The sequence below is a fragment of the Sciurus vulgaris genome (assembly GCF_902686455.1).
Source record: "Sciurus vulgaris genome assembly, chromosome: 5".
Lineage (NCBI taxonomy): Eukaryota > Metazoa > Chordata > Mammalia > Rodentia > Sciuridae > Sciurus > Sciurus vulgaris.
In genome coordinates, this window is record NC_136465.1 from 114,355,552 (window position 1) to 114,378,156 (window position 22,605).

The 22,605-nt window shown below is 43.3% G+C and overlaps 1 protein-coding gene and 1 long non-coding RNA gene across 3 annotated transcripts in view; both read left to right on the forward strand.

Moving 5' to 3' along the window:
* Nucleotides 1-7,230: 7,230 nt before the first annotated feature.
* LOC306662480 lies at nucleotides 7,231-10,823 on the forward strand. The gene is made up of 3 exons (XR_013764121.1): nucleotides 7,231-7,494; nucleotides 8,210-8,331; nucleotides 10,670-10,823. It is a non-coding gene; the product is annotated as an uncharacterized lncRNA (long non-coding RNA).
* A 252-nt stretch (nucleotides 10,824-11,075) lies between these two features.
* Nucleotides 11,076-22,605, forward strand: part of ACVR1B (activin A receptor type 1B) — a 40,803-nt gene continuing 29,273 nt past the window's right edge. Inside the window, exon 1 of one of the 2 annotated variants that reach the window (XM_079142194.1) lies at nucleotides 11,076-11,254. In XM_079142194.1, coding sequence (XP_078998320.1) covers nucleotides 11,164-11,254 — 91 coding nt within the window. In that variant the 5' untranslated portion in view covers nucleotides 11,076-11,163. The remainder of the gene's footprint in view (nucleotides 11,255-22,605) is intronic. The other variant, XM_079142193.1, reaches the window with a different exon arrangement.

A 22,605-nucleotide genomic window follows, 5' to 3' on the forward strand; every position in this document is an offset into this window, starting at 1 on the left:
TCTTACTCCTAAAGTTTGGAGTAAAATCTTGCCACTTGCATAAGATGGCTATTTAGACGGGAGATGAAGCTCAGTGGGTTCCATTCCCAGGACGGAAAAAACAAAGAAACTAACAAAAAAGTCATTCTCTGGGGATTGAGTCTATGGCTTCATCCTCAAAGTCAGAGCTAAAGACATATTTGAACTCACCCCTTCCCACCTCTACAGAGTTAAGTGAGGCCTCAAAAGCCTCAAGTGCTGCCAAGTTCCCTTTTGAATTGGTGGGACTAGAGAGGGCCAGTGACCTAAAGGCAGCGGAAAGCTTCTGCACTTTTGGCTTCTGGAAGCAGAGTCTCTGATTCCTCTCCCCTGTTTCATCACTCCCACCATCTCCCACCTAAAGTCCAAGGGGAGGATGGGAAAACATCATAAGAGATTTGGACATCAAGCTTCCTCCAGCCTCTGGCAGACCCTGCCATGCACACCAAGCCATAAACCCCACTTCTGTTCTATGTCAAACTGCCAGCGTTTGAGTAGTACCTGGAGCATACTATGGCTCTCCGATTTCTCACTTGGGTAGAAACTAGCAATGAAGGCTTTCTTTGGGGGCCCCGCACATCCATCCACAAGACATCATGGGACTTTAAGGTGGAGGGGACAGCAGGGAGAGGCTGCAGACTCAGTGAGGAAGAAGCAAGGAGAGAGGGCTGGCAGGAGTGGGAGCAGAGAGATCACAGAAGGCAACTGTGGCCAAAATAAGGTAACGCTATGCTTGTGTTTTCCTCTTGTGGAGGTAGGGAGGAGAGGGCACCCTGCTGTCCTGAGTCCTGAGCCCAAGGGCGTGCCCCAGCCCTCTGCCTGGCACAGGCACGCAGGGGGCATGTAGTAAGTGCACACTAGAGCCGTGGTTATGTTGATGAGATGACGGCTCAGCACTCAGTCTGCAAAGTCCAGACTTCTGTCTCTCCCACCCCCTGGGAATTTCATAAATAAATCCCTGGACCTGTTCCAAGAAGAATTTCAAGGCTTCTCGGCGTGTGTGTGTGTTTCCAGAAACATAACAATTTTACATGATGCCTAGTATGCAAACTCCTAAGCAACTAGTGGAGAGGCAGGAGGGCTGGGCATGGCAAAGTGGGGTTGGATGGACTGGACCGGGTCAGGCTGGGACTGGGGGGCTGGAAAGCAGCAGTCAAGGGCGGCGGCGGTTTGAGCCCAGGCTCTGCAGCTGGCGGCTGCTAACCTGGCTCCCCAGACACCCAGTCTGCCCAGGGCTCAGATTGCCCAGCCTCCCCTCCCCCACCCTGGGGCTTTGGCAGGATTCTCCACCAGGTTTTTGCAAAGTGCTGGGGTCTTAAAATAGCATACACACACACACACACACACACACACACACACACACACACACACACACTCCTGTACCACAGAATAAGGACCGAGAGAGAGAGAGAGAGAGAGAGAGAGAGAGAGAGAGAGAGAGAGAGAGAGAAAGAGAGAGAGAGAGAGAGAGAGAAAGTAAAGGGAGGACTACTTCAGGGCATCTTCCTGGCAGTTAGTAGTCAGAGGCCAGGCAGGAAACAGGGGTGGCACTAGGTGTAAGGAAGGAGGTGGAGGAATGCGGAGGAGAAGACAAGATAGAGCCTGTGTCTGAGTGTGTGTGACAAGGTGACAGGACTAATCGTCATGTCTGGAGTATGTGTGTGAGTGTGTGTAGGTAGCTGGGATCATAAAACCAGCGTCTGTGTTGTGTGACCAGTTTGGCAAGGGGGATCTGAATTTCCCTCCTGGACCGTGAACTCCTGGAGGGCGAGAACTAAGAGTTTAATATACTCATTCTCAGGGCCTAGCTGGTACCTGGCACATAGACATCCAGTACAGGCTCCAAGGGTAAATAAATGATGGATGGATACATGGATTTATTAGAATACAAAATGGTAGCAATAAGAATGGTCCAGTTTTAAGTGTTAAAATTAGATATGGGCACCCCAAAGTTAGAAGTCAGTCAATCAAGTATGAGCTGAGTGGTGGGTGGGAAATGGAAGTAACTGCTGCCATGGTTGGTTTATGGTCTGCCTAGGGAAGATGAGAATGCAGGGCGGGGGAGGCTTCCTGAAGGAGGCAGGCCCTGAGCTGGTAGATTACACGAGCTGGTGTTCTAGCCTGGCTCACAGGCTGCAAGGACAAACATGCGTGAACGGTGGAAGTGAAAGGAGGATTTCCTGGGAAGACAGATGGAAATCTCAGAGAACTCAGTAGTGGAAAATACAGTCAGATCTCATGGGATCCGAGAAGACACTGGGCTGGGTGTTGGGTACTATTTGACTGTCAGATGAAGTTGGAGGGTGTGTGCCCACAGACTCACACACAAGCACAGCTGGGGTAAGCCCTTTCTCTGTCTCTCTTTCTCTTGTGCCTTTGATCCAATGTCCTCTCTTGACTCATCCGACCCAGGGTGGCTTCAGGTACTAGTCTCCTGTTCCCACCACCATCTAAGTAACTCAGTTTCTGCACTTTCTTAGTTCAAATACTCCCAAGAGAGGACTCGAGTGGCCCAGTCAATCTATTTCTTGCTTTCCCTTGGTTCAGGTGTCCAGCCTTGGTGCAAGAGCATGGACAGAAGGCAGACTATGTAAACTCCCCTAGAAGAAGCAGGGGTACCAGGTGAGAGTGATAGACTTGTGATCCAGGTAGGAGGAAAACTTTGAGGGGCTTGGTGTGTTTGTCAGTTGAGGTGGGGATTTGCTGGGTGACCTTGAGCTATGCTTCAGTTCCTCATCTCTGCAATGGAATAAATAATATTACCTCTCTCATGGGGCTACTGGGAAGATAGATAAATAACCTGGATAAATTTCTTAGGAGTCTGTGGTCAGTCTCTTAACACTTTTTACGCATAAGAGAAGTCAATCTGGATGAATAGTAAGTTCTCACTGTGTAGAGATCTTGACTGCCAGTTTGGGCTCTGTCCTGGACAACACGTATTTCTTCTCTGGGTCTCAGTTTCTCCATCTAGAAAACAACAGGGCCAGACTAAATAATTTTGAAAATCCCCTCAAGGTTTAGAATTTTATGACTGTAAGCAATAGATAGCTCGTATGTCCTGAAGAAGGCAGCTGACAAATGTAGGGAGATTTCTTGGAACATGGGTATGCTAGGGTGTATCTGGGGGACTGCAGGGCGGGTGGCCAGAAGGTAGGGAGGTTATGGTACAGCAGTGCCATAGATGTGTGCTGTGAGCTTCTGGCCTGGAATACCAAGGGCCTAGAGGAGAGGGGTACTGGTAAGAAGGTGAAAGCTGTGAGATCCATAACAATAGGAGGATGACTGGGAGAACAATCCTGTCTGGACACTGGGCATGCCCAGATAGAAACTGAAGTATGAATCATCAAGGCTGAGGGCACAGTGCCTACTTACCAAGGAGGCAGTGGGGTGTAACAAGGTCAATGTGCAGGTTAGAGGAAAGAAAGAAGGCTTGCCTCAAAAGTCATGCAGTAGCCTCTGGAGCAGAAACAGAGGAGAGCACAGGAGGGTTTTCTTCAGTAACATCACAACTTGGCATCATCCTATGGGACTACTGTGCATGAACTGCAGGCTGCTGACTGCATTAGGTTCCTGTCACTGACTGAAGCCTTTGAGATTCTCAGGCCCATAGCAGTCACTCTAGCCAGGGCCCCATCCTCATCCATGAGGTACATCACTCTCAAGTTCCCCACCACTTTTTATTTTGAGGTGTGGATCTCATTGTTTTGCCCAGCCTGTCCTTTAACTCCTGGGCTCAAGTCATCACCCTACCTCAGGTTCCAGAGTAGCTGAGACTGTGTATGCCACTGTACCCAGCCTTAAATTTTTTCCATTTTCCAACTTGCTCTCCTTCTGCTTCCCTCGACATCCTATCCCATCAGTCCTTCCACCAGCCCCTAGGCCCTCACACCCCCACCTCCACCCCTTTCACCTTATCTTATGTCTCCACCCAAGGCTTCTGAGTATTTCAAGAGAAAACTGTTCCATAAAGGGGTTTGTTGTGACCTCAACTTTATGTACTGCAATCCTGGCTGGGTCCCAATGTTGCTCTGACAATCTCTTTTTGATTTCTATATTGCTGTATATGCCTCTCATCCTCCACAGTGGCTTTTACAAACTCTTACCCCTTTTCCTCAAAGACATCCACCATCATATACCACACCACCCTTCCACATGAGTACATGGTACCAAAACAGAGGCCATGACTTCACCTTTACCATCAGGATGACTCTCTCGTGCCTGTGAACTTTCTCTTTATGCACCTCCTTCCTCCAGTCTTTGAGAAGGTAGTAATCTCCCCCAGACCAAGGCTGGCCCTGTACCTCTGGCTCTTGATCCTGTGCTCACAATCTACTTTGGGTTTTGGCTCCATGACTTACTCTTTCTTCTTCCTGTATCTTTGAACCCCTCTTGGTTCCTTTATACAGCCTAAGTTTCAGTCTTTCTTTTATTAAAGCAACAAAATAAAGTAGGGTCACTCCCTTGACCTTTGTATCCTTCCCCAACACTCTTTTCTTTATTTCTCTTGTTCAGTTTGGGAATCTTTATTTTTAAATTGGATTATTTAGTCCATTTACATTTATTGTAATCATGTATATATTGAATTCATTTTGTTCTTTCTATTTATCCCATTTTACCACTGCCCTATTTTTTTCCTTTCTTGCTCCCTTGGACTATTTTCTCATTCTATTTCCTTCATTCTCTTAACCTGGAACTTATATACTATTTCTTTTCTATTAGTGAATACCTAACGATTAGTAAAGTATCCTTGAATTCATGAAAAACTTATACATTTTTAAGTTAACCTCATTTTCAAAAGAGACTTTTCTATGACTATACAAGTTGACTACATGAGTTCTCTGTCAGTGTTTTTGAACTTTTGACTATGTAGATTGAATTTCTTGAAATATTGTCTATGAGAATTCCTCATAACTTGGGTTGAAGGTGGGTCCTCTAGAGGTGATTTGCTCTTCTTTCTTCTAGAAAAATACTATTGCCCCAGGACCACTAGTTTTTCAAAGTAATCAGGAAGAGCAAGTTTGGAATGAAAACAAATCAGAGGCTAGCTTGCAGTTATGAATTCTCAGGGAAGATTGTTCCCCATTCTCACTCAGTGCCAAAGTTCAAATCGGGCAGATTTACTTGTGACTTGCTAGAGGAGTGAACTATTTCTAGTTGATTCTTAAACTGAGTGTGACCTTTTGTGGGTCACAGCTTTGTGCAGAGGGTCTCTTATCCCACTTGGGATGGGTCTGGGCTTTATCTCCTATCTCCTGTTTACTTTCAAAAACCAAAGTTCAAGTTTACCTGGTATGTCAATACTCTCAAGATGAAAGCCAGCTTTGGTGAACTGCTGTCCTCTCTTCATTCTCAGCTTAGTTTTATTTGTTTGTTTGTTTGTGGTACTGGGGATAGAACCCAGGGCCTCACACATGTTAGGAAAGTATCTACCACTGAGCCCAACCTGTTTTTGTTTTTGTTTTCTTTGTGTGTATGTGTGTGTGTGGGGGGGGGGCGGTGCAGTTACCAGGGATTGAACCAAGGGGCACCTAACCACTGAGCCACATCCCCAGCCCTTTTTATGTTTTATTTTGAGACAGGGTGTTGCTAAGTTGCTTAGGGCCTTGTCAAGTTGCTGAGGCTGGCTTTGAACTTGCTATCCTCCTGCCTCAGCCTCCTGAATCACTGGGATTATGGATGTACACCACTGCACTGGGTTGTTCTTCACCTTTTTTTTTTTTTTATTGTAAACAAATGGGATACATGTTGTTTCTCTGTACATGGCATAAAGGCATACCATTTGTGTAATCATAAATTTACATAGAGTAATGTTGTTTGATTCATTCTGTTATTTTTTCCCTTCCCCCCACCCCTCTCATCCCTCTTTACCCACTATACAGTACTTCCTTCCTCCATACTTGCCCCCCTCCCTAACCCTAACTCTAACCCTAACACTAACCCTTCCCTCCCCCCTGTTCTTCATCTTTGACTTGAGCATTCTTTACTGTCTTGCTAGTTTATTGAGTTTATTGAGTATTTGAAGTTGTAAGCAGGAAGTTTACTCAAAGTACCTGATTTACTATTCTGAAGGAAATCCAAATTTCCCCTCCTCAACTCAGTCAAGTGTTTTTTTTAAAGAATAGATGACATTCAGTCTTCCTAAGTCTGCTTCCATCCACATGCAGTCCCTCAAGTTATGCCTCCATTCCATTCTCCTCTGAACCTGCCCAGGTAAACATCACCAATGGGGGTTAAGTTCTCAAATCCCTAGACTCTTGTTCCTCATCTTACTTGACCTCTTTTTGACATTAGGCACTAGGGACCTTTTCAGAGTCTCTCTTGCCTTGGTTCCCTGATTCTGTCATCTCTAGATTTTCTTCTCACTTCTGTAACTATCCCTTCTCTGTCTCTTCTTTCCTGTGGCTGTTACAGAATTCTTGTGCTTTCTTGAGCCATTTGATTATCTATGATATGCTGCTGGCTTCCAAGGCCACTTTTGTGACTCCAGACATCAGACACTTTTCAAATTCAGTGTGCCCAACAGAGAAATCATCCAAACCTGCCCTTCCTATTCTGCTGAATGGAATTCAGACAGCTGGTCACCCAAATCAGATTATCCTAGAATTATAAGGGGCCATCCCCTTTCCTCACCTCCCACATCCAGTCAGTCTTCCTGTTTCCACCACTTTAAATCTCTTAAACCTCCTCAGGTGCAGTGGCATAGGCCTGCAATTCCAGTGACTTGGGAGGTGGAAGCAAGAGAATCATAAGTTTGAGGCCAGCCTCTACAACTTAGTGAGACTCTGCTTAAAAAAAAAAAAAAAAAAAAAGGTGATCGTGGTGGCTCTTCCACCTCCACAATTACTGCATGGGGTCAGGTTCTCATTCCATCTTGTCTGGGCTACTGGAATTGCCAACTCTTTGATTTCCTTATTACCAATCTTGCCTTCCTCCAACCATCTTCTGCACAAAGTTCAAGTTCACTTGGTTCAGGAAACACAAATATGATCACTTTATTCCACTGATTAGAACTCCTCCAAGTATACTTCTATGACTGCCTATCTCTCCAATATTTTGGCTCTATCACCAGCCCCTTCAACCAGAACTCTCTGGGTATAATGCCATGTTGCTCACTGTTCCCCTAAACACCAGGCAAAACAGTCTCCTGCCATCCCCTGCCCTGCCCCAAACAGGCATGTCTACCTGGGAAGCACTCTTTGATTTTCCAAGCCTTTTCCTGCAGAGGTGAATCATCCATGCCCTCTGTGTTTCCCCACTGAGTCTTCATGTTTTTTTTGCCATAGCATCTATAACCTGTTGTTACCCTTTCATGCTTGTCTCTATTAGTTTGCAAGTTCCATGAGGGCAAGGACCAAGACTTACGCATGTCTATATGTTGTGCCTCGTACACTATAAGTACTCAGTAAGTGCTTGTGGAATGGATTAATGATGATGAACTACTGCCTTCTGGGATCAATGGCCCTGCTATTCGCCAAGGTAAATCACATGGAATCCCTTAAGTGGTGGTGTCTTGTCTTGTAACCAAGATGGCAGCTGTGACACTGGGTGGTCTAGTCATTGGAGGCTCAGGGGCAGTAGACTTTTTCCTTAGAAAGTAACTCCTGGTAGCTCTAAGGAATCTCAGGACAAAGGAATACAGCAGAGGAGATAAAAAGTTCATAAACCGTGATGTGTGTCAGGCCTGAGGTTAATGGACACTTGAATAGAAAATGGTTACTAGAGGCTGGAGAGAGTTGGTGGGGGAGATGGGGAAAGGTCGATCAGAAGATACTAAGTTACAGCTAGATAAGAGAAGTTCTGTCTGGGCATGGTGGTGTATGCCCATAATCCTAGCAGCTCAGGAGGCTGAGGCAGGAAGATTGCAATATCAAGGCCAATCTCAGCAACTTACCAAGGTCCTAAGCAACTTAATGGGACCTTGTCTCAAAATTAAAAAAAAAAAAAAAAAAAACAAGAAGTGGAGGGATGTAGCTCAGCGGTAAAGTGCCTCTGGGTTAAATCCCCAACCCCTCTGAAAAAGAAGTTTTAGGGTTCTATTGCACAGAAGGGTAACTGTAGATGATGATAATGTACTACATATTTCGAAAAAGCTAGATGAAAGAATTTTGAGTGTTTTCACTACAAAGAAATGGTAAATGTTTGAGAAGATAAATATACTACCTCTGATTTGATTATTACTCAATGTATACAGGTATGGAAACATCACATAGCATCCCATAAACACGTACAATTTATTATGTGGCCTTCAGCGATGTGAAAAGATCTAGAAGGAGGCATCCTTGGGCCAGGCTGTGGAGGAGCAAAAGAGCACAGGTATGAACTGGGGAGTCTGTCTCCACACACCTCTTGGGTCTAAAGAGGGTAGGTGCATCACCCAGGAAAGCTCTGATTTGGGGAGATGCCTGAAACTCTCATGACAGCATGTGAGCAATATAACTAGCCCTCCTCCCTTGTCCAGCAAATCTCATTTTCTACCTTTAGTTGGGTTCTGATGACTAGTCCCCAGAAAAACATGAGAAGCTGCGGTTTTGCAAAAAAGTGCAGGGCCAGTGGGCTGTGGCTTGAAAGTTTGGGTGTTTGGGTAAGTTGCGTACCTTCTCTAGATCTCAGTCACATCATCTGAAAATTTGGCATACTCTGATATGCCTCATCCACTTCATAGTATTATAGCAAAGGCCCCATTGTCTTAATAAGAATTGGTTTTCTTCTTATATTGCTTCCTACATGTTAGAGATTATGCTAAGTGTTTTACCTATAATACTTTAATCAATTCTCATAACATCTCTATAAGATAGAACTATTATAAGTTCCATTTTACAGATGAGTGAATTGGGGTTTAGGGAGGTAAACCATCTTGCCCAGAGTCAAATGCTATTGAGTGAGCTGATGAGGCATTTGGTCTGTGGATCCAGCATTCTGGATCTATATATTTAGGTAAGTGGTTGACCTTACTGTATAGGAATTAAGGTCCCCTCTGGGACCCCTAGTCTTGCAGCCACAGTGGCAGCACTTAGTAAGGCATAAGGAAGGACAGTTCCTTCCCACTTGGCCTCAGAGACATGCTCCTGAGGGGTCAGCTTTCTCCCTTCCCAACTGCAGGGACTGGTGACTGTACTAGGTTGAACAGTGCCCCACCCCCCCGCTATTCATGTCCCCCTGAAGTCGGTGAATTTCCACCCCTTGATCATCCTCTCTATCCCTAATTGGGCTCTAACCCAATGACTGATGTCCTCATAAGAAGAAAGAGATGTGGATGCAGAGACAAGATGGAAACAAGCCATGTGAAGATGGAGGTGGACTGGAGTGATACTTCCATAAGCAGAATTCTGGGAACCACCAGAAGCTACAAGAGGCAAGGAAGCATTCTTCCCTAGAGACCTCAGTGACAGCACCGTCTTGCCAATACCATGGTTTCTTATTTTTAGCTGTCAGAATAGTGAGAGAAAAATAATTCTGTCATTTAAAAACTAGCCAGTTATTATTGGTACTTTGATTCAGCAGCCCAAGGAGACATACAATACTGTGTTGCTACCTCCACCACAGCTGGGAGATCTAAGGGTGACTACAGCATAGCTTGAGAGAGCAGTTAGATAGCCTTGGGGGGCTACCTCTTGGAGGGATGATGGAAAGCAGAATAAGAAATAAGGTGGTTACTCACGCAGCTACATTGACCTACTCATAGACTAAGCTTTGGCATGCTAGGCAAGCACTCTACCACTGAGCTACATTTCCAGCCCTGGTCTGCAGTCTTGTTCTGTGTATGAGGATGGGAATTCTTTGGTTTGGTGACAACTTGTTAGGTGAGGATTCATTTAAAAACTTTTCTCCCACCCCTTAGCCATTGGCTCTACCCCTACATCTCACATGATGAAACTATACCCTAGAGAGGTTAAAATCTTGCCGGAGTTTCACAGACAATTAATAAGAGAAACAATTCAGATCCAGAGCCCTTTGGCTCCAAAGACTCTGACCTTTTAAACCACCTCAAGTTTACGAAAGTGAATTCTTCAAAATGATATGGGGTAATTTGTTTTCCTTTTTATAAACTCCCCCCCCCAATCTCAAAGTAATGTTTACTCGGAAAATATTTAGAAATTACTGAAATGTTTAGAGAAAAAAGAAAAAAGAAAAATCCATGGCAATAATTACTGATAATATTGGGTAATATCATTCTAGTCTTTTTTCCATGCAAATATGAATTATCAATAAAATGTTAATACCACAAATAGCTTTGTTTTGCTTTTTCACCTAGCATCAACTCATGAACATTTTCTCACGTCATTAGTTTTTGTAAACATGATTTTTAATTACAAAATAATGTTCCATCATAGGGGTGGACCATGATTTATCAGAGTCTTCTATTATTGCCTTCTTAGTTTCCAGCTTTTTACAATGATAAATAAAGAAGTTAACATTTTGCATAAATATGTATCCTCATTTTTTCCTGAAGTCAGGGGACACTACCGGATAAATGGGATGAATATTTTAAGGCATTTGATACATAATGTGATATTGTTTACCAAGAGGGTTTTTTACCTGGAAGGAGCGTGCCTGGGGCAGAACCCTCACTACGACTGTCAGCATTATTAAGCCTCGCTATATTTTGTAAAGAAGCATGCCATGATTCGATCACACAGGTTGCTGTGTCCAGATTGCAGGGAGAAGACCCAGAGGGAAACCAGTCAGGAGGTTGTTGCGTTGATCCCAGGGGGACCTGATGGGGCTGGAGTCTAGGCAGCAGGGATGGAGGAACGTGAACACGCACTGGATTCGTGCTGCTCCGATGGGGGCGGGGCACCGGCGCTGATAAGGTAATTATGCGCGGCGCCAGGAGCAGGAGAGGGAGGGGGCGGTGCGTCCGCTCCAGCCTCCTCCGCACCGAACCGCGAGGTTGGCGGAGGCGCCAACCCCTCCCACCCCTTTAACAGGGACACTCCCCTTTAAGGCGGGCGCCCGCGCGCACCCGGCCCCGCCCTTCGGGGGCGCGCGCGGCGGCCGCGGCGCCGGCTCCGCCGGGAGCGCACGTGCCGGCGCGGGGCGGAGGAGAGGGAGGCGGGAGCGGGGCCGCGGGAGGAGGGGAGGCGCCGGGGGCGCGCGCGCGCTGGGCGCTGCTGGGCTGCGGCGGCGGCGGCGGCGGCGGTTACTATGGCGGAGTCGGCCGGAGCCTCCTCCTTCTTCCCCCTTGTTGTCCTCCTGCTCGCCGGCAGCGGCGGGTCGGGGCCCCGGGGGATCCAGGGTGAGTCCCAGGGTGGGGGGCGGGGGCCGGGATGGAGAGGGCCGGGCGAGGGCGAGGCCTCGAGCCGCGGCCCCTGAGCTACAGCGCGCCCCCTCCCCACACGCACAATATGGCCGGGCGGGGGGCGCGGAGGAGTCGGGGTGACCCTCAGTCAGCTCCCCCGACCTCCGAGGCGCGGCCGCCCAGAGGCCACCCGAGCTCACGCCGGGCCCCTGGGGACCCAAGCCCTCTTAGAGGCGGAACTGAATTCGGGGAGCTCCGGGGGGTCGCACTCTCTGCACCCGCAGGTTCCATAGAGGGGAGTTCGGGCTTCCTTAAGATTGGGAGAGGTCTCTGGTTTTTGCCCTTAAGCACGTCCAGAAACGGGGGGCTTTATTCCCACCCACCAGATGCTCCTGGGGGGCGCCTTTTCTCCCGCCAAGATTGTGGGGTTCGGTGATGGGGTCTTGCTTTTCTTAGGTATCCTGATGAGAGCTGTCGCGCACCCCAGGCTATAGGAAAGGGGGTCTCTAATCTTCCCTTAAGCTTCTGCACTTGGCGTGTCTGTACCCTTCCTCCCCTGCCTCCCTGATGATCTGGAACGGGAATCACATTTCCCCTTCGCTCAGTCCCCTGCGTTCTGCGGGGCAAATACCCCCACCTCCAATACACACGCCTGTGGAAGCTGGAGGAAGTGGGACGAGCAGGCCCCGCAACCTTTTTGGAGCTCGGCTTTGGAATTTCTCTAACCCTATGAAAACTAGTTCCCCGGCGGTTAACTGAATCTAGGTGTATTTGCTTTCCTCCCGTCTCCCCAACCCCATCCCACCCCAGGGGGCCCATTCAGTTAATCACTTTGTGGATGCCTTTCAGGTGATATCCTAGAACCTGCGTCCAACCCCCAAGATTATTTAAAGATCCCACCACTGGACCGTCTCCCTGGCCCTTGGTCAGTACTTATTTACCTTCGCACACAATCCCTCTTCCCGGCCCTCCCCCACCTTCACACACCCCTTACCTTCCAACCGCCACGGCCTTCTGCTCTCCTGATTTTCTGCCACCCTTCTCATACAGAGGTGGGGACCTTTCTGTGGGACACGCCACTGGATGTGTTGTTTATGAGACTTTGGAGACTGAAAAGAGCTGATGAAACCCTAAAATGTTTCCTTTGAGATAGTCCTCTGTCAAATATGTTTTGGCATTGGGGTTGCAGATGAAGGTTATATTTGGCAGTTACATTGAAGTGGTTATTGACCCACAGATGGATCTGGGAGAGACTATGAGGATTGTATTTGCTCCCTTGTACAAAGCCTGCTGCTTTGACTTAGCAACTCCTAACCTTCCAGCAATGGGAGATCAAGTGTGTGTTCTTGGGCTCTTCTAGCCACTAAAAACAATTCTCAGGTGGATCCAGTCTTCCTTAATAAAGCAGAACATGAAGAAAAGACACTATGCCTTTTCGGAGTCTCAAAAACAAGTTTATTATCTCCTGCTTTGATATTTGTTCCCAGTGGTGTAGCCTATGCAGTGAGGTCTTTGTTCACTGGTTAATGCTTCTGTTAGGTATCTTGTGTGTGTGTTCCTAGGTGTTGCTGCACTGTGGCATAGGTAACTGCTCTGTGAGGTCTGATAAACACGCAGATAATGTAGGAACAGCCTGACATTTGTGGCAAGATAACGATGTTCATGGAATAAGGATGTTGGGGGAGCCTTATTATGGGCCATGTTTTTGGAATGTGTATTTCTCTAGTAGGGTTGTAAAAGGAGGTTCAGGCTTCAGGTTTCTTATTTTATGTGTATGTGAATAACTCTTTAAATCCCTCAAATAGGAATTTTTATCCTGCTCCTAATGTAGCCAAGATTTTAAACAATCATTTCCCTGCCGATATGGTGTGGTGTGTGTGGGGTTTGTCTTGTTGTGAGCTAAGTTAAGAATGTTTAATTGATAATCCAACTGGTTCTGAATGGTGCAGAGTTCATTTTTTTGCAGCCTTCCTAAAAAGGATGTTTGTTGGGGTGAGGGTGGGTGGTCAAAATAGGGAATCAGTTTCTTTTTTTGGTATATGGGAAATTAGGTTGTGTGTCCAACAAACATTCTCGAAGGCCTTTAAACTTCTTGGCCAGACACTGCAGTTTTTTCCGGGACACATCTAGTTGCCAATAGTGCATGCTACAGAGACCACTGTTGCAAAAGACTTAAAGTAAAACGTCAGTTCTGGGAAAATAGAGGCTAGGGGATAATAAGAAGTTGATTTTTTTTCCCCCTTCCCTGCATTTCCTATGTAGTGCTCCCCTACATTGACTTGAGAAGTGATGAGAGCCAAACAGCTCTGATGCCTGGTACTTGGACATGATGTGATAGCAGTAAGGGTTGGTGTTTCTATTAATTAATGAGTTAACTGGGACTTAGTAAAAGAGTGATAAGGAGAACAAGTTTTAAGACTAGAAACAACAGCCATTTGAGAGGTATACTGTGTTTAAGACCTAGCTTAGGAATGTTCGCATTAGTATTTAAAAATGTAAAGTTGAGTTGTAGCAGAACATGACATTCATTTCTTAGGATAAAAGCAATGAAAGATGGATTTGGGGTTATGATAGGAATATTTTGCATTTCTGTGACCAGACTAAAAATCTTAATTTCAAGCCAAGTCTTGTAAACTTTGTTCAGTGGATATGGATGTGAAATACTATGGAAGTGAACTCCTGTAGAGGAAAAGAGAATCTCTGATAAGTTTTGTTGAAACAACTCCTGGAATAGATGTGATAAAGCAATTAAAATGGCTACTCCTGGTTAAAGGTTAGAACCAGATGCAGGGAGGAGGCTGGTTTTCAGCTCCAGAGCTCTTTTTCCTTACAGGTTGTCCTTGAACAAGTAACTTAACCTTTCTGTTACTGCCTCAATTTTCCCTCTGAAAAGTAAGAAAATAGTCTGTGTGGCTCTTATTGGGACATTTGTGAGACTGTCTTACTGATAGCCAGTTGGCAGGGAGGTATTTTTAGACACAGTTTCTGACTTCAGTGAATAAGCAATGTTGGGTTACTTTTTATCTTATGGGACAAAATACATACTCTGTGATTGATAGGTGCACCACATGTCATATTGTGGTTAATTTCTTCTTATTTGTGCTTTTTTGTAGGCCCCTTTCAGATTTCCTCAAGTTAATTTCTGTCTTTGGCAGGAGTTTACTTCATAAACCAGGCAGCATACCTGTGCTAATCAAAGACAGTCTGGAGAGAGTGACCTGCTTTAGGCTTTATTGGTTTGGCAATGTTACGCAATTCTGGGTATGTTTATGGCACTATGTAAATGTTACATAAGAACATGGAGGCTGAGAGGTGGCCAGAATGGTGACTGAACACAGGAAGGTTAGACTGAGGATTTCATCTGAAAAGACCTTGGGAATCTGCAGTCAGTATAGGAAGAAACTGCACTTTATTTTCCTCTAAAAACCTTTTTAGATGATTGTGTCTTTTAGGGGGCTTCTGTGTTATAAATAGGTTTATTTTTTACTGGTGAGCTAATTGTAACCTTGCTACCAAAATATGAATCAGTAAACCTGGAGAGAAGGGGACGAGCTGCTTCTTTGAGCATGTCCTGTTGAAGCTGCTTGTTGCATTTTAGAACATGAGTTGAATTGCATTGCAGTCTGTTCTCATAATAACTCAGGGGTACAAGGTGTTGAGGTGGAATGGAATTCTCAGTTCATGTGCTTTAGATCCTCTTTATTTTTGAAGGTTAAATTAGAATACTGAAATGGCTTTTATGTTTTAATTTTGAAATTTTTATTGTATACTGCTTGATTTTCGCTCAGAGCAACAGTGAGCATTAATTCTGAATCCTGCTGCTTTGTGTGAATTCTTGGGTTATTAATCTGTTACAGTAGAAGTTGATATGAGGGTCTTATCTCATTTTTCTCTCTGTATTTACAAAAAGAAAATCCTAGAGTTCTCTTTCTCATTAGCCTTCTGGTATGCTATCTGTGCTGCAGGCATCCATAACCTGGACTTAAGGCTGGTCCTTTTAAGTAATCAGCTCTCAGACCCTGTGGTTATAGCCAGTCAAACTTGGATTTCTCTCACTTTGCCTCATTTCCAGGTTTGAGTACCTGCTCTCAGTTTTTGGTCTTCTCAGATTCTCCGTCTCATGTCCTGCTTACCCTGAGCTAGGGCTTCACAGGCATCATTTCTGCTCTTTCCTGTTCTACCTACTGGCCTTCTCCATGGATCATGGATAAACCGGACACCAAGCAAAAAACAATGTTTCAGAGTATCTTTCCTTCTCTTGTTCTAGAGTTGCCAGAGTTTGGTTTAGCTGTGAATTTTCCATCCCAGGTGATCTTATCTACTCTAGGATTTCAGAGACCATGCCACTCCAGGCAGTGCTGCTTGTCTTTTGCATTTTATTCTCTTTCTACCTTTTTTTTTTTTTTTTTTTTAATATTTTTTAGTTGTCAATGGATCATTTATTTATTTTTATATGGTGCTAAGGATTGAACTGAGGGCCTCACACATGCCAGACAACCTCTCTACCACTGAGCCACAACTCTAGCTCCACCTAGACTTAAACTTTATCTTGCTAAATATTTTTAATTTAACATTATGAAAGTAACTTTAAGTATCATATCACCTCTAATATTTACCTATTTACATATAGGACATTTGTTTGTTTATTTGATTGGTTTTATGTCAGAGATGGTTTTTGGCATGAGAAAATAACAGAAGATGAACAGAAGTCCCTAATTCTCTACTCTTGTGGAACTTAAAATTGCAGTCGCAATAAATAAAATTGTAGTGACTTAGACTGAAAATAAAAAAGTAAACACTATTATCAGTCATGAGTGCTTTAATGAAAATAAAACAGAATGATGTGCTAGAGTGTGCCTGGAGTTGCCATTCCATATCTCTCAGCTTCATTGTTTCATCTGTAAGATAGGGTTCATACCATCACATTTTATTATTTTTGGTAATAATGTTCTATAAAGTGGCTGCTCACACTAAATTAGCAAATACATAATACGTTGCTCTTAAAGGAAATACAGGGGTAGGTTCCCACAAGCCTGTGGTCACAACATTTTCATCAAATGATCGATATATAACCTGGTTTTATGTGTTTCTATATAAAGATACCCTATTTAATATACAGTTGATTCATTAACATTGAACTTAAGAACAGCACGTAACTCATACCTGAACCAACCTTACTTAACCCACATACTGTCTCCTTAAGGCACATACATTACTATCTTCTTGTGCTTAGGAACACTAGACATTTCAGCTCTATACTTGGGAACTATTTTAAATAGCAAAATCATCAACAAAAAGTATGGTACTAAACATACTGCCAAAAGGACATGTGTTTACAGTATGAGAGCTGAAACAAGAAGGCAGAGTGTTGCCTTGTTTGACCTCAGCTGGAAACGTGTGTTGGGCGGCTCTGTGCATGTCCTTGAATGACCAGGAAAGAACCACAAGCATTGATTTGGGGGGGTTTACAAATAAATTTTAGCAAGTAAGCATATTCACATATATGGAGTCTGAATAATGAAGATCAACTGTATTTTGTTAGAGCTATACAAATGTGCAGGTAAAATTGTATCACATAGAATTCCAAGAACTCTTCATTGGTTTCACTGAACCAGAATTTTAATACATACAGTTAGAAGTCCCATTTCCAGACTGTAAGTAAACTAAACAGATAGATGCATATTGAGTATCTATTATGGTGATCTGAAGATTCCGTTAACATATTTATTGAGCACCTGCCATATGCCAGGCACCATTGTAGGTACTAGGGATACAGCAATAAGCCAGAAGAGGCAGTGCCTTCCTTCATGAAGCTTACCATCTGCAAGATAAGATAAACAGTAAACAAATTAAGATTGATTGCACCTATCACAGTTCACCCTCTGTTCCCTGTTCCCCCAAGATTCCTGGGTTTTGGTGTACACATACCTGCTCCCAATTATTCAGTCCAATACTAGTTTAGGTATTACTGCATAGATGTTTAACAGATGTAATTAGGGTCCCAATCATTTGACCTTCGGGTAGGGAATCTATTGTGATGGGCCTGACCTCTTAGAACTAGACCTTTAAAAGTAAATTTCTCAACTTATTGCAGAAGAGGAAGTCGAGATGTTCCGGCTGGCTTGGAAATCAGCAAACACCCATGTTACAAACTGCCCATCTCAACAGGCACGTGGCAGAAAATCATGGGCAGGTTCTAGAAGCTGAGTGGTCCCTGACTGAAGAAAATAGGGACCTCAGTCCTTGTTTTGCAAGGCCATTGATTTTGCCAGTAACCAGTAAGCTTGGAAGAAGACTAATCCTAGATAAGAAAGCAGCCCTAGATGACATTGTTTATGCTGCACCTGGACCTCTGATCTACAGAAACTGAATTAGTGAAGAGATATTCTTTAAAAAATGTATGTGGGGTTGGGGAGGGTGATGGTGAAAAGTAAAGCAGGAAAGGAGACTAATGAGAAATATCCCAAGCCTCAGGGCACCTGAGATCTGGTACCCAGCCATCCTTTTGCTGGACTTCATAGATGAAAAGAAGTTCTTTGATTATATGTGACTTTCATCTGCCTATAACCTTTTTCTAGACAATTGTGTGTTTGGAGGGAAAGGGGATTGTACCTGCTTTGGAGATAAGTTTTATAGGTTCTGGGATATTTGAGTAGTGGACTTTGTTAAGTGGGTATTTAAATTAGGAGAATCCCTTTTCCCCAGAGTCTCAACTCTTTGTCTTGTTATATGTCTATTACAGTTTACACTTGTAGATAAGATTGAATCAAATTCAGTCAGTGTTCTTTTTTTCTTTTCCTTTCATATATGTGTGTGTGGGGGGGGGTACTGGGGATTTAACCAGGGGGTACACTACCACTGAGCTATATCCCTAGCCCTTTTCAATGTATTTTTAACTTTGAGAAAGGGTCTCCTTAAGTTGTGAGGCTGGCATCGAATTTTTGATCCTCCTGCCTCAGCCTACTAAATTGTTTGGATTATAGGCATGTGCCACCACATCCAGCTCAATCAGTGTTCATTTCTCATGTCTAGGACATACATAGCCCCAAACTGAATGTTGAGAGGGATTCTGAGGAAAGAGTGTGTTCTTGCCCTTCTATGATTTACACACAAATTGATTACTTCTGCTTGTTGGAACTATGACAAATATGAAGAGTTCAGACCCTTCTCATTCACTGACAGTAGAAGTAAAAACATCTAATTTGCTGTTTACTGTATACTCAAGCATTGTGCTAAGCACTTGTGTTGTTTCATTTACTCTGTGTAGCCATTCCCCCTGCCCCCCTTCTCTCTTTCTCTTTCTCTTTCTCTCTTTCTTCTTTTTAACCAGGAATTGAACCCAGGAACACTCAACCACTAAGCCACATCTGTAACCCTTTTTTATTTTTATTTATTTTTTTAAATTTTGAGACAGGTTCTTGCTAAGTTGCTGAGTCTGGCTTTGAACTTGCAATCCTCCTGCCTCAGCCTCCTTTGTCTGTGGGATTACAAGAGTGCACCACCACTCCCAGTTTATTTAGCTGTTCTTTGAGGCACCCTTCTCCTTATTTTACAGATAAGGCGATTGGAGCACACAGAGGTTAAGCAATGAGCTCAAAGCTGGTCCAGTTCCAAAGCATGTGTTCTAAATACTGTGATCCACTGTAGCCTATGGTTACTGTGAAAGTGGTTTTCTAACCAAGTAGTTGGCCTTTAGTCTTCCATTTGTTCTAATATCTACTGCTGGATTTAACTTTGGAAAACATACTGTCTGATAGTTCCACTGTTTTTATGTGGCTTTTAGGATCAACTCCAGATCCCTTCACTTGGCATCACAATCTGATCTGGCCCTAGTTAGTCCTTGTCTCTGGCAGGAACCTTGGCATTGTTGTTGCATCTGTCAGTTTACTGAGTTTACTGTGGAACTGATATACCTTGTATTTTTCATGTTCCCTTACTTTTTTTTTTTTTTTTTTTTTTGTACCAGAGATTGAACTCAGGGGCACTCAACCACTGAACCACATCCCCAGCCCTTTTTTGTATTTTATTTAGAGACAGGGTCTCACTGAGTTGCTTAGTGCCTCACTAAGTTGCTGAGGCTGGCTTTGAACTCATGATCCTCCTACCTCAGCCTCCCAAGCCACTGGGATTGCAGGTGTGTGCCACCATATCCGCCATTCCCCTTACCTTTTCTGTTTCTTCTCCCTGGAGTGCTTCCTTTCCCTTTCTCTTCCTAGTTAAATCCAACATCCTCCAGTGTGGGACCCTTGTCCTCTTGTGTTCTCCAGTCAGTGATTCCAGTGCCCCATCCATATTGGTAATGTGGAAGGTCATGTGCTTTATAGTTCTATTTTCCTCCCACTCTCCCAACCTCTACCCACAAAAATTGACAGTAGGAACTGTTTTATTCTCTATATGGCTGTGGCCTGTCACATATTTTAAGTAGCATTTGTTTAGTTGAATTCATTCCTTTTCCATCCTCTCAATAAAATCCGAGGTAAAGAGTTCCAAATCCATCCTGGGGTAATTTTTATACACACACACACACATACACACACATATATACATAAACATAATTTATATATATAGTTTTTATCCCACTTGTGAGTTACTCGGACCATAATTATCCTTCTATCTCCCCTTTCATTCCTGCTTACCTTCTACCCATTTTATTTCAGCCAAATGAATTTGATCTTAGTTTCATTAGTTTCTCAATCTTGACTGATTTTTTCCCTCTTTCATTGTCCCAGTTCCCCCAAACAGTCATTCCTATCCCTTTTCTGACTCAGAACTGTGACATACACTGTCTCCTTTCCACTCATCCATATGATAGTAAATAGGTCAGAAAGAAAATACCAGTGATAAATATTCTCCCCTTCCCTAATAAGCCAGAAATATATCTACTTGAATACAACAAAGAAGGACAACAGTGGTTTTACATGTTTATTATAAACTGTAAGGAAAGGACAAATAAATGAAGTTACTGGTAGATAGTCTTAAATATAACAACAAATTTTGTAAACTTAGGTCCCAGGAACGTTGGCCACTCTCTCATAATGATGCCACTCATTCCAGTTTTACCTTGACATTCTCCTGGGCAGCAGGTGGGCCTTTGCACCCCTGTTCAGGTATTTATAGTCAGTCATAAATTAAATTGCAATGACAGGTCTCCATAGCATAAACATCAAACGTCTCTTTTGAGTGAGAACAAAGCTTTCATTCTCTAGACCTGAGGCTTAAGGTTGAACTTGTTTAAACAGCTCTCTAGGGTTGGGTTTGTCTCCAAATAGAATGTCAGAAAGACAGTTTGTAGAATGGGTATAGTGTGGAGCTGACTTTTCAAACACCTTTCTCTTATGCAAACCCCATTCCATGATCTTTTCCCAGATTGGAATTAAATGCCAAACTTATCAAGTGCCTTTTGTTAAATCTGTGAGTTTTGCCCCTTATACAAATAACTTCCTTTATTAAGTCAGTTAAATTTTTTTCATAAGTGCTTTTTGAAAAGCCAGCACATTTTTTTTTTTTTTTTCTTTCAGGATACCACCAACTACACATGTAAAATTTGACTTTATTATAGCTCTTGGGTATTTGAGAGCCTTTTGTTTCATTTTAATGTATTTTTTAAATTCTAATTTTGATGATTGTGAAAGATAAAATATAACTTTGCCTTTTTTATTTGTTTTTATCAGTAGTATGTGATTGTGTTACTGCTGTGAGATTTTTCTCCTCGAACTAGTTAGAACTTTGGGGAACAATATTGGTTCCCAGATACTGCCTTCTCACAATCCCCCCCCCCCCAGAGAACCAAACATGACCTCAATTTTGGGACAGTTTAGTGCCAGACACCTCGGTTTTTAACCCATTTCAGGCTTTTCATTAAACATTTGTCAGTTGTGTAGATCAGCAGCTATTAAACACTTTTTTTTTTCTTTCTTTCTTTTTAAAGCAGTGGAGACCTCTTCTTCCTGCTGCCCCCTTCCCCTGCTCCATATTGGGGATTGAAGCTAGGAGTGCTCTACCACTGAGCTATTCCTTAGCCCTTTTTATATTTTATTTTGAGACAGTTTTAATAAGTTGTCCAGATTGGCCTCATACTTGCTGTCCTCCTGCCTCACCCTCCAGAGTAGCTGGGATTACAGGTGTATGCCACCACACCTGTCTAAAGTGGAGCACTTCAAAATTAAGATGTCTTCTGCAGTGTCCTACATTGCAGAGCCCCCTCCGTCCTTTATTAGGCTGAGCTCTATCAAGCACAGTGCTAGTCACCAGACGCTGTGCTACAGACCAGTCAGAAAAGGGTGAAAAGGACATTGGTTTCCTCCTTGTGGAGTTCAGAGATTCCTGAGGTGTCATGGAGAGCCTAGAGATTTAGGGGGAACAGAGTTTGGAAAAACATTGTACCTCCTGTTTCTTTCCCATGCATGTATTATGGATTTTTTTGGTTTTGTATTTGAGATTATATATATATAGTTTTGCAAGTGTGGATTTATGGTAGTTTTAAATGTGATAAACTACATATAACAGAAAATTTACCATTTTAATCATTTTAAAGTATACAATTCAGTGGCATTGAGTACCTTGATAATGTGCAAGCTGTCAGCACTGTGTAGTACCAGAACTTTTTGGTTACTCAGAAAGAAAACCCTATATCCATTAAGTAGTCACTCTTCCCTCTCCCCAACCCATAACAACCACAAATCTGCTTTTTGGATATTTCGTATAAGTGAAATCATATGATATGTGGCTTCTTTCACTTAATGTTTTCAAGGTTCATCCATATTGTAGTGTGTATCAGTAGTTTCTTTCTTTTTATGGCTGAATATATTCCATTGTATGAACATACCACATATTATTTATCCATTCATTATTTGATAGACATTTGGGTTTTTTTCTACTTTTTGGTTATTGTGAATGGTGCTATTAAAATATTCATGTACAAATTTTTGTTTGAACACTTGTTTTCAGTTCTTTTGGGTACATACATAGGAGTAGAATTGCTGAATTATATGTTAATTCTATGTTTAGCTTATCAAGGAGCTACACACATTTTTCTACAATGTATGTTGTATCTGTGTGTGTGTGTGTGTGTGTGGTGCTGGGTAGGCAAGTACTCTTAACACTGAGCCACATCCCCCGTCATGTTGCAGTATACAGGAGTTGCAGTTTATCCAGCTCTCACCAGCATTTTCTATTTTTCATTTTCTTATGGCTTCCCTAATGGGTGTGAGGTAATAGTTCGTGGTTTTGATTTGCATTTCAATTTGAAGCATCTGAGGTGACATTGAGCATTTTTTCATATGCTCATTGGCCATTTGTCTACCATCTTTAGAAAAATGTTCAAGTCCTTCGCCCTGTTCTTTTTTTTT